This window comes from Xiphophorus couchianus, chromosome 23, assembly GCF_001444195.1.
Source record: "Xiphophorus couchianus chromosome 23, X_couchianus-1.0, whole genome shotgun sequence".
NCBI lineage: Eukaryota > Metazoa > Chordata > Actinopteri > Cyprinodontiformes > Poeciliidae > Xiphophorus > Xiphophorus couchianus.
In genome coordinates this window covers 3,351,725-3,369,694 of record NC_040250.1, presented here as the reverse complement: position 1 = coordinate 3,369,694, position 17,970 = coordinate 3,351,725, and the positions used below count along the sequence as shown (strand labels likewise).

Below are 17,970 nucleotides of genomic sequence, written 5' to 3'. Positions count from 1 at the left end.
CTTGTTTATTGCGATTAAAGGAAATTGGTTTCATGTCAGTCTGGGAGTATGTGATATAAAACGATGCGCTCTGTCACCGGATCATCTCCCAGATGGGTGTTCACACTCTCATCGTCTCACAAGCCCTCACTTTAATTAAGGTTTGCAGGAAAGGAGATGGCAGCGAGGACATATGAGCTATCACTTTGTTGTGCTGGGCTCTCTGGTCCCATCAGGAACCTTCTGTTTGGGTCCTGGTTGCTTTAACACACACACAAAAGTAAATTGTACTTAGGGAAAATGAGAAATAGCACCAAAGTAATAACACATTGATGATTTATTATTCAAAATATCAACAACCTTTCTTGGGGTCTCATCCATCACAATGACAATAATTATGGAATATGAGATTGACCCCCTCTAGACATTTGCTTGGGCTCATGAGTTTTACTTCTACTCTCTAAGTATGGATTTTACATAATACCCTACAAATAAGGCATTTACAGACAAAATACATTTGAAATGAGTTTGACATGTTTGTAAAAAATACACAAAACATTTATTCATTAGCGCTAGTTCACTGTGTCTGAATTCTGATAGTATTTTAACATAATGTTTTTGATATTAGTCTCTGATTGAACTCATATTAGGAATGTTAGGTTGGTGGAACTTTGCCCCAAAACATAATCAGGAAAGAAACAAACAAACACTTGTTCCAGTTGATGGTGTTTTTGTGTCATTTATGGTCATTATGTCCATATCCAAACACTAAATCTTGTCTTGGCGTTTCCCCATCCTCTTTGTGTCTTGTTATTTTACATTTTACAAGCAAGACGTTATTTAAAAAGCTTTTAAGCTGAGCCAAGCTTAGTGTGAAATTTGTGGGAGAAAGAAACATTTACGGTGTGTCTCTGGGGAATGAAGACTTCTGTTTAATGTCTTTTAAAAAACACACGGTGGTGGATGCATGGGGTCATTATCTCTTGTTTCACTGATGTGGAGTGAAATGCAACACTTCCAGCAGATGAGGTGAGTGCCTCTTGCATGCTTTCTCAGTTGAGGAGGAGCTTTAAAGACCATAATAATAATAAAGAGCTCACCTAAGCCACAGATCATCTGTGAGGAGAGGAAGACACAAACCTGTTGGTAAGAACAGAAACCTGTTTAGCTATTTTTCATCCAAATTGTTGTTGAATCAATTGTGTTTTTGCATGATAACTCACCAGGATGAGGTTTAATTTGTGTTTTCTTTTTACTTTCAGTTTAAAACATCCATTCAAGTAAGATGGTAAGTGCTGTTTGCAGTTGTTTTATTTTTGACTGAAAACAATAAAAAATGTTTCTTTAGTAGTACACAGAAATAACTTCTGTTTTACCCAATATCTAAGATTCGGTGTGGTGTGTTGTAGTCACACAACTGGGCTAACCTTTATGTTTGACTAATGAACTACGTGTTGCCTCTGAAAGGTCATTGCCTAATCACCTAAATAGCACTGACACTTCAGGGTCTTCCTCATTTCCTCATTCAGAAACACCAACTTTTTTCTTTCTAACCCTAAAAGCCTGATCAGTTCTCCAGTTTCTTTGTAATTGGCTGCTACTGTACCGTATATGTGCAGATACACTGTCTTTTAGCTGATCCCTATTTCACAGTTAGAACTTTCCACAAAGAGATGCTCATTACTAAAACAGGAGTTTTTCTCCAGTTGTATACTTACATAGCAGAATAGAGAAAAGGAGCACCTCCATCTGATACACTTGATTTAAGCTGTTGAGACACCTTAGACTATCTGATGAGGATAAGTAGCAAGAACTTAGTTTCAGCTGATGTCATCTGTCTAATTTGTACCATATTCAATTACATGTTATGGAAACACTATAGGCACAATGGACCGAAGTTTACAGTTACAGTTTTGAGACAACGCTGCTTAGTAGCAATTCGGTTGACAGAGAAGTAGTTTAGTTCTATAATAAGGATGGAAATTATACACTGTAACCATAAACTGTACTCACTTTTATGTCTGTATAGTTCCTTGAATGGCTTATTTTATAGCCTTTTTGCTACTTATAAGTTTAGTGTTACCCTTAAAACAAAGACATTTTGCCAATGTTTTGGTAAGATGACCATAAACAGAACCCTGACTGCGAGGGATAAGAGACTATATTTTCTACTTAGTCCTTCAATTTTTTGGTTAAGGCTGCAGCTGAGGAAAACTGTTTTATTGCTCTTCATGTAATTTTTAAAAATTCTTTTCTGGAAAACACTTTTGAATACAAGTACAAAAGAGTAAATTTTTAACACCCACATGACAGAGCTAAAGGTCGAGACCTCAAATTTGATGAGTAATGGGAAGTTTAAGGAAACACCATCAATGGTTTTAAAACCTACAGCAGCTTTGATGGCCATTGTTAGTGATTAATAGAGCAGCTGCTGAATTATTCACAATCATTTTCAGCATATTTAATTTTTTTTGCAGCAACAAAATAAAGCATTTCTTTGGGACATTTATTATTTCCAGCAAGATAAATTGTTTCAAAAGCCATTCAGGCCTAAAGTGTTTGCTCTAATGATTGTTTGCATCATATTTAACACTTGGTGGGTGTTTCTACTGATTTACTGTCTAAAAACAAAATAATGCTTAAATATTTCAGGAAAAAAAAGAAAATCACAGAGTATGAACATGAGTGTTTACTTTGGTTGTAATTTTTTAGAATTGAGCAGATAATGATAAACAAAGACAATATATATAAAGTTTGTTGTCACTTTTGGAAATAATGTTTATCCTTTTTCCCTGTTTCTGTCTGCAGGAGTACAGAGGCAGCGTTAGACCTTTTGTTCATTTCAATGCAAAACATGATGCTGAATTTCTTCATAAAGCCATGAAAGGAATTGGTAAGCATGCTAATTGGGGGAAATACTTAAATCTTTAAAAAACTTTTCTGTAAAAATTATTTTATTGGGTCCTAACACATTTAATACAAAACAATTTATAATACAATGTCCACAAAGACTACAGCAACAACAGTAAATTTATAATTATAATTTTAGAATTTTAACACTTTAGTTTATTAATTGAAGATTTATATTGTGATTTTTACAGTGAGGCTGTGTGTTCATGTTGGCAGCTACATTTCTGTTGCATAGTTCAACTTTAGTAAAGCACTGATTATATAACTTGCATAGTTTCTGCTTTATAGGACATAAAATAGGCTGTTCTGATAATACAGTTGTTGGAAGGAAAGTGATGATACATCAGAATAGTAATCAGAACTGGAGCAAAGCTTCAATGTGTATTTGGATGCTGATATAAATTTTATTTTCTTTTGGAGAAAATTATTTCTCCAAAGCCATCAAACTCACCCACTATTAAAATCAGCTCTATTTGGAGCATCTGAGCACAAAAATACTGTATGTGTTGAAATGGAGCAAATATGTAATTTGTGACTGATCATTAGCCCCATTTTTAAATATACATGATTTAAGCACAAAATAAATGCATAATTTGTAATTATTATTTTTTTTATTATTATACATCAAAACACAGTGTCCAGAGTTTTTACAATAAATGTACGTCATGAAACTGTGTTACAGGTACAGATGAAGATGCCATTCTCATGGTTCTAACCGCCCGCAGCAATGATCAACGTCAGCAGATTAAAGCAGCTTATAAAAAAGCCTATGGGAAGGTGAGTTCTGGAAAGTTAAATGGAAAACTAGCAGCAGCTGGCTGTCACTAACCTAAATATAGAGATAATATTTTACTCCCAGGATGAATGTAGAAGGGAACATGTTCACACTCTACTTAAAAAAATGGATATAGAAACATTCATAAAAAATCTTCTAAGAACCAAGTGTAAGTCAAATTATAATTTAAAACCTCAAAGTGGATTTTTAATAACTCTGTTTAGATCCATATTTTTAATTGACTCAACATAATTCAAAATCAGCCCAATGTAGCAACATTTTTGCTTAGTTGGGATTTATTTACACCTTTGCCTGAAGTTATTCTTCCTCTATTTAATTTTATTTTCTGCATAAATTACTTTGTCCATGTTAATTATAAAGAGACAGATGCTGCCTGGACACAGACATGTTTTTCTGATATGTATATAGTTCTAATTAAAAATAGATTTTCACAAAACAATGAGCAGTGATCGAGGATGAAGGTGCATTCATGCATTTTGTGTATCACATCACTGATAGTAAAAATATGAAAATGCCTTCACTCAATATTTAGAGCCAAATCCTAAAAACTTTCAAAAAATACTAAAAATACCTAAAAACTGAAGCAATGTTTTTGTCCAGCAATGTCCACAACAAAAGTTTAATGCCTATTCGGCTATCATTTCAGAAAAAAAACCATTTAGGTAAAGTAGTCTCCATGGAACAGAAAGCTGTGCAGCTTGTTATAAAGAAACTTGGACATTTCATGCTTTAATGCCCCTCCTGTTTTGTCTCACTGTCAATTTGTTTTATGGCCACCGGTGGAGGTTATTACTGGTTCCCTAACCAAAGATAATCACTGCCTCAAGTATAAGTAGAGAAAACAGAATAAAAAGATACACAAGAAAATTGCAAAGTACCCATCGGAATACCTCTGAATATTACAGCATTATATCAAGAGAGGCCCTGAAAAAGTCATTTTTGTTTCCAGCACTATTTCAGAGCACCTTTATTGTGTCATATAAAAATCAATGGCTGCCTTTTGCTGGTAATTTGGAAGAAATATATCTAAAGCCAGAATTTACAAATAAACAAATTAAAAAGCAATTTTTTTTTTTTTTTACTTTTTAAAGATATCAAATATGGTCCAGACAAATGATAACTATCTAGTGTAATGAATGATTATTTGTAGGCAGATTCAGGTTCTAAATTTGACATTTAAGTTGTTAAGCAATTAAAATATCATTCAAGTGTTTTATGATAAATAACTATTTGCTGAAGAACAGTGTGAGGACAGACATGTCTGTGAATCCGGGTGGAAGGTTAGTTCTTCTAGTCATGAGTTATTTTGTGCATCAGCTCAGGAAACAGACTTTGTACCTGCAGCTAAACAGGGAAGAGCTGAACAGATTCTTGGGGAAAGGTTATTATGTGATGATTATTGTTTGTTAAAAAATGCTGTTTTTAACAAACAACAGTTTGAACCTTTGTATTCCATCCATCCATCCATCCATCCATCTGTCCATCCATCCATCTGTCCATCCATCCATCCATCCGTCCATCCATCCATCCATCCATCCGTCCATCCATCCATCCATCCATCCATCCATCCATCCATCCATCCATCCATCCATCCATCCATCCATCCATCCATTCATCCATCTGTCCATCCATCCGTCCATCCATCCATCTGTCCATCCATCCATCCTGTCTGTCGCAGTTGGTATTCAATAAATATGATTAATTTTACCTTGCTGACTCTTTTTGTGCTGGTTTAATCCTCCGCATACAGATCGAGGGGAGGTTACTGTTCTTAACACTAGCTATCTAGCTATCTATGTAACTATCTTCTGTTAAGCTAACTGTCTAGCGACATAGTTAGCTACAGAATTGTTACACAGTAACTGCGATGAGTAAAATCTTGTTTATATTTTCATATTTTTGACATATGAGTGACCCTCAGTTCTCTTTTTTTTCAAGTACTGTCTAGACTTTTAAATTGATTATATCAACCTGCATCACTCATTTTGCCAGGATGACTAATACATTGTGGGTGTAGATTTCTACACAAATAAATTTATTAATGATTCTGGTCCTCTTGTTATTATTCATTCTGTGGTGGCAGGACTTAGTCAGTGCACTGAAATCGGAGCTCGGTGGGCTGTTTGAGGCCCTGATTGTGGCATTGATGACGCCGCCGGTCTTATATGATGCAACTCTGCTACACAAGGCTTTGAAGGTAACTTAGAAAACTTTTCCTGAAATGCTTCAATTTGTCCAGGTTTCTGGTCTCATGCAAATTATTCTGAATTCCCAGACCAGGTAATTTGACATTAATCTTCAACATATAAGTTCCTCTTTTGGTGTTCATTAAATCCCTAAAGGAACTAGTCTATGCTTATGAAAATTACATTAAGGTGATTTTTTTCCCCTCATAAAAAATCTATTTAGTCTTAAAAATGGATTAGATGTAATTCTAAACCTTTGGCTCATTTAGAACGCACTGACTTATGAATGGGCAAATTGGTTCACATCTCCATCTCCGTTGGTCGTCTGGTAGCAGCTGCTCTCCTTCATACAGCAGAAATACTGAGCAGATATGCTGCTGCAGTAATTCAGTCATAAATGTTTAAAAATAAGCAAAATTCCTGAGGAAAGAGGAGGGATTTGAAGTCTATGTCAGCCCTTTTAAAAGGTTGAAATATAAGCATGGTGCAACACCTGGTGATTTTACAATATTTCAGCTGTTCTGTATTGATATTTTCCAATCTACAAACATTTTTATTCAACAGTCTTTTTTGATTTCCTCTTTCTTTATATTTTTACAGTGTCTTAAAGTGGTTTTAACCAAAGATCTCCAGGCTTTTTGAAAGCCCTTGAAGGTTTTTCTTTGGACTTTGGCTGTATTTATTTTATTTGTCTATTAATTCAAAATAACACTCAAAATTCAATTCAAAAATGCATTATTAATCTCAAAGGGGAACTAAACAATGTTGTAACTCGTATTATCCAAAGTGGATGTTATTTCAGAATACACCATATAACTTATGAACACTTTTAATTAATGTTCTGGAAAATTGTGATCTTCAGATAGCTATACAGACCTTTTTTTTATAATTAATTGCCATTGTAATTTTAGTTATTAGTGCATTGTTGAAACAATCAGAGACAGATCACACATGAATAGTAGAAAATCAATTTGGGTTTAATGGAGGCTTTTCTACAATCAATTAAGTCAGTTCAGTTCATCACGACAAATCTTACCTCTAGATCTATAAAAAGAAACCTGTTCAATTTCATGGAGGTAGTTTACAGCAATCAGTCCTTCAGAGTAATCATCCTTTAAAATCCTCAGATACTTTAATATTCATCAGAATGTGCTCATTTAAAAGGGAGCCTTATAGGCTTCCATTGTGTGAGCAACAAATGATCATAAAGCAAAAACACAGTAACTTAAAAAGAACTAAGTCAGCAAATTATTCCTGTTAATAATGCGGCACACAAACCAAAAAAGTGATTTTAATAATATGCACTCTTCTGTAAATCTCTTTGCTGTTGTTTTCATCCCTCCTATTTTCATGAAATCACATTGATTGTGTTGCTTATGGTCAGATCAGCAAATAATTATAAATATTGGAACAGCTTGCATTAAAAATCTGAAGGAAAAGTTCTTCCTGCAGTGGATCTTTTTCATACCTTTTTTAATATGCTTCTTGTTCTCCACAATGAAAATCACCTGTCATGATGTGTCATGTTAATGACCTGTGAATATTAAATGTACATGGCCTTTCATTTGTCTCTCCATCTGCTTTGGATCTAGGTTGAAACTATTTTTCTTTAGCCCTTCACATCACCGTCTTAATGTATTTTCATATTTAACATTAAAGTTCAATGTTTTCTTCTGAAACAAATAAAAACATAAAACATTTAATGCTTTTCAGCTTAAAGACATTTAGAGACATTTCTCCTTTTTAGATCCCTCTGAAGTCTGACAAAAAAAAAAAAGTGTTGTCTGAAGCACATCTACATTGTTTCATCCTGAACTCCAGTATTCATGTACTCTGTTTGCTTCCCAGGGTGCAGGGACTGATGATCAGGTACTGATTGAGATCTTGGCCTCCAGGACTGGTGATGAGATTAAAGATATCAGCAAAGTCTACAAGAAAGGTGATGTAATGAGGCAGACCAGAACAGAGAAATTATGATTGCTGGAACTATAGTCAGGGAGTGGAGACCATGATGGATTACACCCTAGAAACATAAAACCAGCTTTGTGAAATCCCCATGATAGACTTGAAAACAGTTTTTAAACTGGTTTAAATAGTTTAAATCATCTAAGGTGAGATTTAGGTAGGTTTAAGTAGGATTGAGTTTAATTCTTGAATGATGCCAAGTATGTCTGTATAGAAATAAAGAGGAAGGTTTTACCTTCAGCACAGTAAGTATCCAGATTTTAATGTCTTGCATCATCCTCTCCTTCTACATTTTTACTATGTTATTCAGATGAAAGAGACCAAATTCTGATGCCACGGATTAGAACTGGTCAACACAATCCTTCTCACATGACATAGAAAAAAGGTCCAAAGCCAAAGAGCTCTGTTTCTCTGATCTGGAAAAAGAGACATTCCTGCTAATCAGTTAATCAAATCATTCCTGTCGTTGCTGTCCTTGGAAGATAGACCACTATCGATTGAATCCATAAGCAACAATAATGTTGTGAGCCTAAGCTTCCTTTTGTTTCTTTTTCTTATTTTTCCTCCAGAGTTTGGTGGCAAACTGGAGAAGGATATCAGCAGTGACACCGGTGGGAGCTACGGGAGACTGTTGGTGATCCTGCTGCAGGTAGAGAGCGGACCGACTGGGAAGACTTTCCTGTCATGATAATGAGAGTCTCTGGTGATCTCATTATAAAGTCATGAGAGCTTTAAGTCTGAAGTTGAGAGGTGACTGGTAGATGTTTTTTTTTTTTTACTAGCGACAGTAAGGTAATCGCACAGTTCTGGGACCTTCTCAGGATAATTTAATCTTCCCAGGTTAGGTTCAGAAGCACCCTGAGTTCATCCACCCTGACCTACTTTTGCTTTCTGTTTGTCACCTTGTCTCTCTGCTTCTGCACCTGCCTGTCCTCTTACATTTCTACTGTTGTTGGCTCGCCAAGGGGAGCAGGGAGGAGGAAGTGGAAGAGGATAAAATTGAAAATGACGCTAAGGTAAGAAAATACTAACATTTAAATACATATATCTGCAAGCAAACTAAAAATGCATGAAGAAATGCATTGAATATTGATTGTTTTGGTTATTATCAAACAGTTTTCACATTTTGCACCAATATTGTTTCAAAACAAATATATTATAAATGAGAAATATTCAGATTTCCAAAACTGAACTATTGTATTTTAATTGGTATTATCTCCAAAACAAAAAATATGTAAACTTCTACATGACTGTAAATAAAAATTAGATTTAAATATTGGAAGATCTCTTCATCACTCATTAGACCCAATTTCACCTTTTCCTGTATCAACTAAGCCACAAGTATCAAACTCCAGTCCTCAAGGGCCGGTCTCCTGCAGTATTTAGATGTGCCACAGGTACCAAACACTGGAATGAAATGGTTTAATTACCTCCTCCTTGTGTAGATAAGTTCTCCAGAGCCTTAATGATCTAATTATTCTATTCAGCTGTGTTGCAGCAGAGGCACATCTAAAAGTTGCAGGACACCGGCCCTTGAGGACTGGAGTTTGACACCCCTGAACTAAGCACAGAGTAGCTATGACAAAAAAAAACCCACCATTGTTGTATCCATGTGATTTCAATGGGACTGTATCAACAGTGTCTACTAATCTAATGCTATTCATTAACTAACCATTTTGTAGCTCTGGAGCATGCAGATACATGACAATAACAATAAATGATGCCCACTAATTTGGTGAAGGAAACAGTTTCCAAAAAAATCTAAAGTCCTTCTGCAGTGAGATAGGCTGTTCATAACATTCTAAACATTTAAGACAATGAAACAGCAGACCAACGGCGAGGTCAGATAACACAATGCCCAAAGACATGTCAAGAGGTCCCAAGAGCTCCATACTAGACTGTACAAGCCTCAGTTAGCAATTAAATGTTAACAGTCCTGACATGTCAATAGTAGAATGCCTATTGAGGAAGAATAACAAATCTGGAGCTTTGGAAAGTCGCTCTTTTATGAACTACCGTGTTCTTTGACCAGATTAGATGAAAACATGGATATCTGGCCCTCATGCTCAGCACCATGTTAGGAGAAAACCAAACAGAACATGTCAGCACAAACATCTCATACCATCTAAGTGCAGTGGTGGAGAGATGATGATTCAAGCTTTCTTTCACCTACAGGTCCTGGGCACTTTGCAGTCATTGAATTTACCATTAAGTAATCTGGACAAAAAAGTATTCTTCAGCCAAATTATGAGATAATCATACATAGTAAGTTGGGTTAGAGGGCCAAAAAACAGAAGCAAATCTGAAGCAGACTGGCAGAAACAGGAAATAATCAGTGTTTCATTTTTCACTGTACACAAAAGATGGACAGGCACAACTAACTCTTCCTCCATATGCTGCGCCTCTTCTTGCATCGCTACAGAACATTAGTTTTAAACACAATGAGCTGCATAATCATCCTTTATAGATGGACTACTCCCCTCATTTGCACTTTACTACGCCTATAATAGAAAGCTATTAAGCTCTCTGACAATACAAACTGTAAGAAGAGATTCCCCGGACCTGCTGGGAATTTAAGAGTCACCTCGACATTAATTTTTACGTTCTGTAACAAGCAGCACAAACACCTTTGAAAGGTGAAAATGCAGAGGCGCATTCTAAGTAACAATCCAGAGGACAAATATAGTAAATTAAAAATTTATTTAAATTCCATAATCCTCTTTGCCAGCATATTGTTTTCTGAGATTGTGGAGCAGCTCAAAGCAAATCTGATTTTGTCTATAAAGCACCCTCGGTCAAAATGACATAGTATTAACCTTTGGTAAGAGGACATCTACTTTAAAAGTCATTTCTCTAATATAAAGCAGTGAAATGGGATCTAACACATAAATCCTTTTCATAATGTGTCTGTAAGAACATCACAATCAGCTTTTTTTAACTAAACCATTCAGTGATCACTTCAGGAGAAAATTACAAGGTTCAATGCGTTTATCAAATGATCATGGTAATTTGTCATTTCCTAAAATGTGAGTTGTCTGAGAGGAAAATTTGAGAAACTATCATTTAGCTGCCGAGAAATAAGCCTAAGGTTAAGAATTTCTCTGTAACAGCAGAGAGGAAAGTGAAACACACTTATCCTTGGGTGTTTCTCGTCAATGTGAAGCCCTTCATTACTGCTGTCATACCGGCTCTGCCAGGTGGCTGCAGACCCACACCTGCATGAACACAGGTGTGTGCTCTGCCATTACAGGACCTGTACGCCGCCGGTGAGGAGAAGTTTGGCACAGATGAGGAAAAATTCATCACAATTCTTGGCAACAGGAGCTCTGAGCATCTCCAGAAAGGTGAGGTTTGGCCATGGCATTGTAATATCAGAATGCTCACTCTGGGTTGCTGCCCTTTGATAAGCAAGGTGGCCCAAATCCCTAGATCTCAGCAACAACACACCACAGATCCAGGTATTATAATGGTGAAATGCAAAACAGCCTCAACCTCAGCAGCCCCAATATTTCCTTTGGGGCAAATATTGTTTACTGGGGTTGCAGGTCATAGAGGCAGGTGGGGAAGGTTTATCTGAGGTAACGAGTCAATCTGAGGACATAAAGTTAGTTAGGTATGAAATGGATGAGTTTGGACAGCAGAAAACTCTGTTGGGTTTACACTTTTTTTTCACTATTAAGAGGTTTAAAGTCGGAACATTGTAGAAACATTTGAGCCTGGAAAACTTTTATAAACAATTAGAAACATTTTAGGAACAGTTATGAACAAATATCTACTGCAAATATGATAGTGGTGTAAAAGTGGAGAGAACATTGTTTGCATGAACCACTGAGACGTTTTCAAGTTCCAAGTAGATTTTGCTTATCCCTCTGACAACCTATGTTGGAAAACCTTCAAAATATCTTCATTTTTACTTAAACATCAATGTTTTTTTTCTGAATAAAACTTATAACTTTGTTAGTTTTTGATGCGTACAAGAAGATCTCTGGCTCTGACATAGAGGACATCATTAAAGGCGAGACCACTGGGAACCTGGAAGACTTACTGCTCGCTGTAGGTAAGACCCACTTTTTCTGTCTTCCAGATGCAATGACAAAGACTAGTACTCCCTCTTAGTTTTATGTTCCTGGCAGACATATTTTAGCAACATTTATACTTGACAGTTTAACACAATTTCATCTTAACCCTTTTTAAATTAAATCTCTTGTTCATTTTCTCCACAGTGAAATGTGTCAGAAATGTCCCTGGATTTTTTGCTGAGAGCCTCTATCAATCCATGAGGGTGGGTACTGATATTCCATCCACACACTGCAAAAATAAAATATCTCTGTCACATTGGGGTTATTAAGTACAAACTAAAGGATAGTTGCAAATTAAATAGCAGAATAAATAGCAACGCTGGTATTTTCTTCCACTCTCATTGCTGGTCAGCCTTGCTGTCCAACTCTCCACAAGAAAGTAAAAGGTTCCTAAACCCTGCGTATATCAGGGCTCCACTGTAATACCAATACTGTGCAAAGTCATAAGCTATTGCTAACAACTGTATATTTTCTCTCCAACTTCTCAGACTTTCTTTTAGTCCCTTGAAATTGTCTTGATTGGGCTTTCTTAATATCTTTTAAAGTGTTTTCTTTGAATATTGGCCACTTCATTTGTTATGACAACTTGACAGAAATCATGATCTGACATAAATTTGTTATAAAAGTATTACTGATTAAACTTTACCTTTAATAACTACATAACTTTTAAAGTTTAATCAGTAATAATTTTATAACAAATATGTCAGATCATGATTTCTTGGTTAATGTTAAGTTGTCATAACAAAGACATTTTGAATAATGTCAACTTTGTATTAAAAGTGCCATGATTTACTGAATGACACTTTATGACAACAGTCATAAATATTCATGAAGACTTACTCATGTTTATGACGGTGTTATGACAATCTTAATCACAACCCATCAAATAAAGAGTTACCAAGGACTGTTTATCCATGAAAGACTACATCTAATTCACAAAACAAAATAAACCTGTCAAAGATTATTTTTGTCACTTTGAATAAAGGTGCCCATCTTAACTTTGACCATCTGTTTTATCGGGTATGTTTAATGTTCAGCGGGCTGGAACGGATGATGACACCCTGATGAGGATAATGGTGTCCAGGAGCGAGGTTGACATGTTGGACATCAGAGCAAACTTCAAGAAGATGTATGGACAGTCTCTTTACACTGCCATCCAGGTACAAATCACAAGAATTCAAAACGTCAACATTATTGAGTTTCTTAATAAACACTAAATATTCCAGTCCCATTAGAAAAGACAGAAGGATGTAAAATCATCCTTCTTCCAGTTTTCACCTTGCCTACATGTACACATCCATCCTGCATGGAGCTGGTTGGGGTGGGTGTGCTGCTGGTGTCACTGCTGTGATGGAGTAGGGATTGCTAATTTGCTTTAAATGTCTCGTTCGCTGTGATGAGACTGCTTTCCTGCTTCTCAACATGCCGAAGTGAATTAATCTTTTCCCCTGGGACCAGATGTTCCTACAGAGAGGAATTATCACTCTCTTTCTTGTGATACTCCCAAATCTCTGAGACACAATAGATAAATAACACATTAGTGAATAACCTTTGAATAAATGGAACAAAATGCATTCTCGATTAAATTTTTACATTTTTCATTTAATTGAAATGAAAAGTTATTATCTTTTGAGTTATCCTGTTTACAAAATCATTTTGATAAAAATGCTATTTTTGTTTTCCAAGAAAAAAAACTTTCTCGCTCACAGCTGGCGTTTTGTGTCAGTTGTTTTATTCTTTATTCTCACAGTTCCCATGATTCCCTTTGACCCTTTAAATGTAATTTTAATTCTATGGCATTTTGCTGCCACAGTAATAAAAGAAGAGGTTTATCTGTTTGAGCTGCGAAAAATTCACACAGGGATGGATTTTACATCAATCATTTATTTTTTATTTTTTTTACTTCACAATGTAACTTTTCAGTCTCGGAATAAAAATATAATTAAGGCAGAAACAAATGATCTAATTTGTCTTTTTGATCGGTAAAGTATTTTTTAATTTGAAACTTATTGCCATGATTGCACAAAGCCAAATAAACAGGGCTCTTATGACAATGCAAACTTTTTGCAATACCCAGACCAAACTGTCTGGGTATCCCAGACAGTTTTATTCTTTAGCTCAAATTTTAATTAAAAACTTATGTTTTTATTACAAAGGGAACTGAAATGCAATCATAACTTATATCATCTAAGTGTCTTTATAGAGTCAGTACGGATGGTGATGCTGTGGGCAGGAAGAATTGTCTGCTAGCAGTCAGTCTTGCAGTGAAACTGAAGAGGCCTCTGACTGAAGACTGTTTATGACAGTTTCATGACTCTCATGACAGTAGAGACAATATTCCACAGTAACGTCTCCTGCATGGCACCATCAGTTGATGACAAGTACTGCTAATCCACCTCATTTGCTTTTGCCACTTTACTTTAAATCTCTGCCTGGCTGCATGGTTAGAGAGCTGGGCAAAGAGATGCTGGAGCTTGGGATAATATTTATAATCTTTTATAATCAATAGAAGATAGTTTGAGCTTTCTCTTTCTCTCTCTGCTGTTCAGTCCTGCTCTGCATCCATTTTTCATCCATCATTCAATCTTTTCAACTCTTCTGGGATTTGGGATTGTTGCTCACAATAATTGTCCAAACATTGTCTTAACCCAAAAAGGTGTGAACAAAAGTCTAGAAAAGAACAAATCATAATGAACATAACAGAGCTACTCCAACATGCTGCCACCATATTTCACACAATTCAAGAAATATCAAGAAGTTACAAGAATTTGTAACAGAACTTTGCTAATTTGCTGCTACCAATTAAATTTTTGGTATTTTTTATTAATTGAATGAAATGTATGGTGTACATTTTTTTTCATTCTCATTTCTTATTTGGATAAAAACAGTTTGGATTGAATAAGTCGAAAAGAAATGAGCTTTAATCATGACATTATATGATTTTTTATTTCGGAGGTGGAATAGTGAAGGAATTTTAAAAACAGAAATTTGACACACATTCAAATATATTGTGGATTTTCTTAAAATCCCACAGTCAAGATTATTCATATGTGATCAAATATACAGATTTACCTCAACTAATATTTGTCTCTTAGAAATTTGCACAGAAAAAATACAGACTATTTTTTTTTTGCCATGAGCAATATTCTGGTATGATTATAGTTGGATATTAAACATAGTTCTGTTTAAAAAAATAAAAATAAAATGAATATGGAGTTGTTAAAGATGCTTAATGTTAGCCTGTTTTATTTGTTGATGTGTGTTTAGGATTATTCTCTTGTTGTAAAACTAATTAGGAAATAATCTATTTTGAAAATTTACCAGTACTGAAGGCACCAAAACAACCCCTCATTTTGATACTACCACCACTGTGCTTGACATCTGTTATACTTTAGCATGCCTGAGATTTTCCTGAGAAGTCCTGGAGAAAGATCCTAACTAAACAATTTAAATGATTTTTATCCGTTTTGATAAGAAGAGTGTGCAGTATCAATCCACCCTGGAAAAATAAGAAAATAAGAAAATGATTAAGCAAATTTAACATGACATTATTTCCCCTGATGAGTGTTTGAGCTTCTAACCAAGCAACATAAGTTTGACAATTTTGCATAAATTACAACTCTTCACATATGAAGAGTCTTCTCTGCCATGGCACGATTTTCCCCCAGATGTGAAACAGTTGTTTAGCTTCTGCCAGAAAGGACATAACCAGTTTGAGCTTGTGTGTTCTGCTGGAGGGTACATCGCCATGTGGAGAGGAGGAGCAGGATATCCAATCATGGATCCCCACACCCACACACATGTCACATTAAGAGTCATTGTTACTTCCAAAATGTCTCTGGAGAAACACTGAAGGGAAATTGATCAATTCAAACACAAAAGGAAGAAGAATTTTCTGTCTGTGACTAAAAAGGGTTCCACATCTTTTCTTTTTGTAGGAGGACACAGCAGGCGACTACCAGAAGGCGTTGCTGTACCTCTGTGGTGGGAAGGATTAATCATGTTTGAGGGATGAGACAGTTCTACTTACAAGGGATTAGATATTGATCCATGTTCTTCTTCCTTTCTGACTTTACTGTTGATTGAATGAATGTAAATTATCCACACATCACTTCAGACAGCATATTTGCAGGATGAAGGTCACTTACAGTCTACTTCATACATTCATTAACAGCAGCCCTTTTTTAGTGATCAGTGTTGATGCAGACTTCAATATAAAATGGAAAATAATGAATCTTATCCTAGATGATAAGTTAATCTAATATGTGGCTGCTTCAGCAAGCTCAGATTCATGGCAATTGGTTACCTCTTTTAGGCTTTTTTTAGGCGTTAAATCAGCTCACAGAAAATAATACTGCTGATCAATTATTTAAGCAACATGTCCACAGCACTGCTGCTGCCATTAATTACAAATGAGATGCTGAAATCCAAACCTGCTGTCAGTAGTCAATAAGTAATAGAAGGGCATTATACACTTGCTAGCTTAAATTAGGACCTTTTCATGAAGGGCACATGTGGTAAGCAACCCACAGGAGATGACAAATGGTCCACTTCGCTGAAGCTGAACCACAGGGTGGCAGCAAAGTTCAGAATCTGCCCCAAATCTCAGCAGTGACCCAATAGAAATTAACTTTAACTCTCCACTGTAAAAAAAAAAGTTTGTTTTTAACTTCATATACTTATTAAAAGTATTTAAAGTTAAATAGGTCTCATTGTTCTTATACTGTAAGAGATTTTATGGGTTCACCACACATACCCACATTTTAGAATTATAAATAGTTTAATGTTTCTGAATATCTTTGTGCTTTGTTTGTCTATTTCTTCATATGTTACTGTAATTTTCAAATCTAATCTGTATAATCTTTGTGAACAGTTCAATAAATTATGAAGCATTGCCCTACAAGTTTCCTGTTATATCCTCTGTGTTTCAGTGTTTTATCGTTCCATTGTAAAGATGTGCACTATAACTTTCATCTACTGTGGAGCATTTCACACTGCAACCAACAGCACCAACTAATCACACATGGTATCGTACAATAGTACATTCTTGTGCAGTTTCATTAATTCTTTTAATCCTCCTCCTGAGGCTCTGTTCAAACCTCATTTGTACTCATACAAAGGCATTCATATGAACACTCCGGCCATACACACACACACACAGTCCCTAATCTACTTTGTGTTAAAAAGTGGAGTGTGTTGTGTGTTCTCATTTATTTTCAGTTTGACCGACTGATATTTGTCAGCCAATCAGGAGCTTCAGGCAGTCACACCACCTGTAACTCCACACTTTGCTGGGTCCACACAGCAACTCTAGCATTGTTTCTAATGTTTCAGAATAAACTTTGAAGAATTTGTGGTGTACAGCAGGAGCTGAGATTATTTTTTCCATTAAACTTCTTAAGTGATCAGACTAGGAGTTGCAAGGAAGCCATAAGTTGCACAAATGCAAAGAGTAAATTTTTCTCAAGTTTAAGCCATATTTCAAGCATCAATTCAACAATTTAACTCTTACAGAGCAAGAATTAGTTAAATTTTTAACCCACTGAGTATCAACTGCAAAATATCCATTCTCTAATTTACAAACACATTATATTAAAAGCAATAGATTCACTTGAAATGGTCTTTCTACACTTTAACAAACAAAGATGTTCCCTGGTTTTCTGCTCAGTCAGAACCCTAATGAGAGATAACTGAAGACAAAGCCTGTAACCTCCACTCGCCATAAAAATAAACCATGTAGAAATGTGGAGTATCAAGCACAAAAGAAGTGATTTTGTGGACCTATGTTTTGCAATTATTTGAAATATTTAATACTTGTTTCATTAAACACATTGAGCCATCTGTTTAATTCCTAGAAATATCAGTTTTATGTGTGCTGATATGTGAGTTTTTTTAACTAGTCAAGAGGTTGGCTCAAGGTCAAGGATGAGCTGAAAGACCAACTCTGGACTTTCCAGGTAAGGATATTTAATACTTTTCAATTTTTTACCTTTCATATCACTGTTCTAACCTGAAAAAAACATTTTGGGTTTTTAAAGGTATTTATTTTTAAATT

General features: G+C 35.5%; 1 protein-coding gene across 1 annotated transcript; it reads left to right on the top strand.

The window, feature by feature from the left end:
* The first annotated feature begins 1,043 nt into the window (after positions 1 to 1,043).
* Positions 1,044 to 16,812, top strand: anxa5a (annexin A5a). The gene is made up of 13 exons (XM_028008143.1): positions 1,044 to 1,125; positions 1,242 to 1,267; positions 2,788 to 2,872; positions 3,572 to 3,666; positions 5,769 to 5,882; positions 7,720 to 7,810; positions 8,406 to 8,485; positions 8,802 to 8,852; positions 11,087 to 11,180; positions 11,798 to 11,893; positions 12,060 to 12,118; positions 12,953 to 13,075; positions 15,854 to 16,812. The coding sequence occupies exons 2-13, from the start codon at positions 1,265 to 1,267 to the stop codon at positions 15,911 to 15,913; spliced, it is 951 nt and encodes a 316-aa protein (XP_027863944.1). The 5' UTR covers positions 1,044 to 1,125; positions 1,242 to 1,264; the 3' UTR covers positions 15,914 to 16,812.
* The last annotated feature ends 1,158 nt before the right edge of the window (positions 16,813 to 17,970 follow it).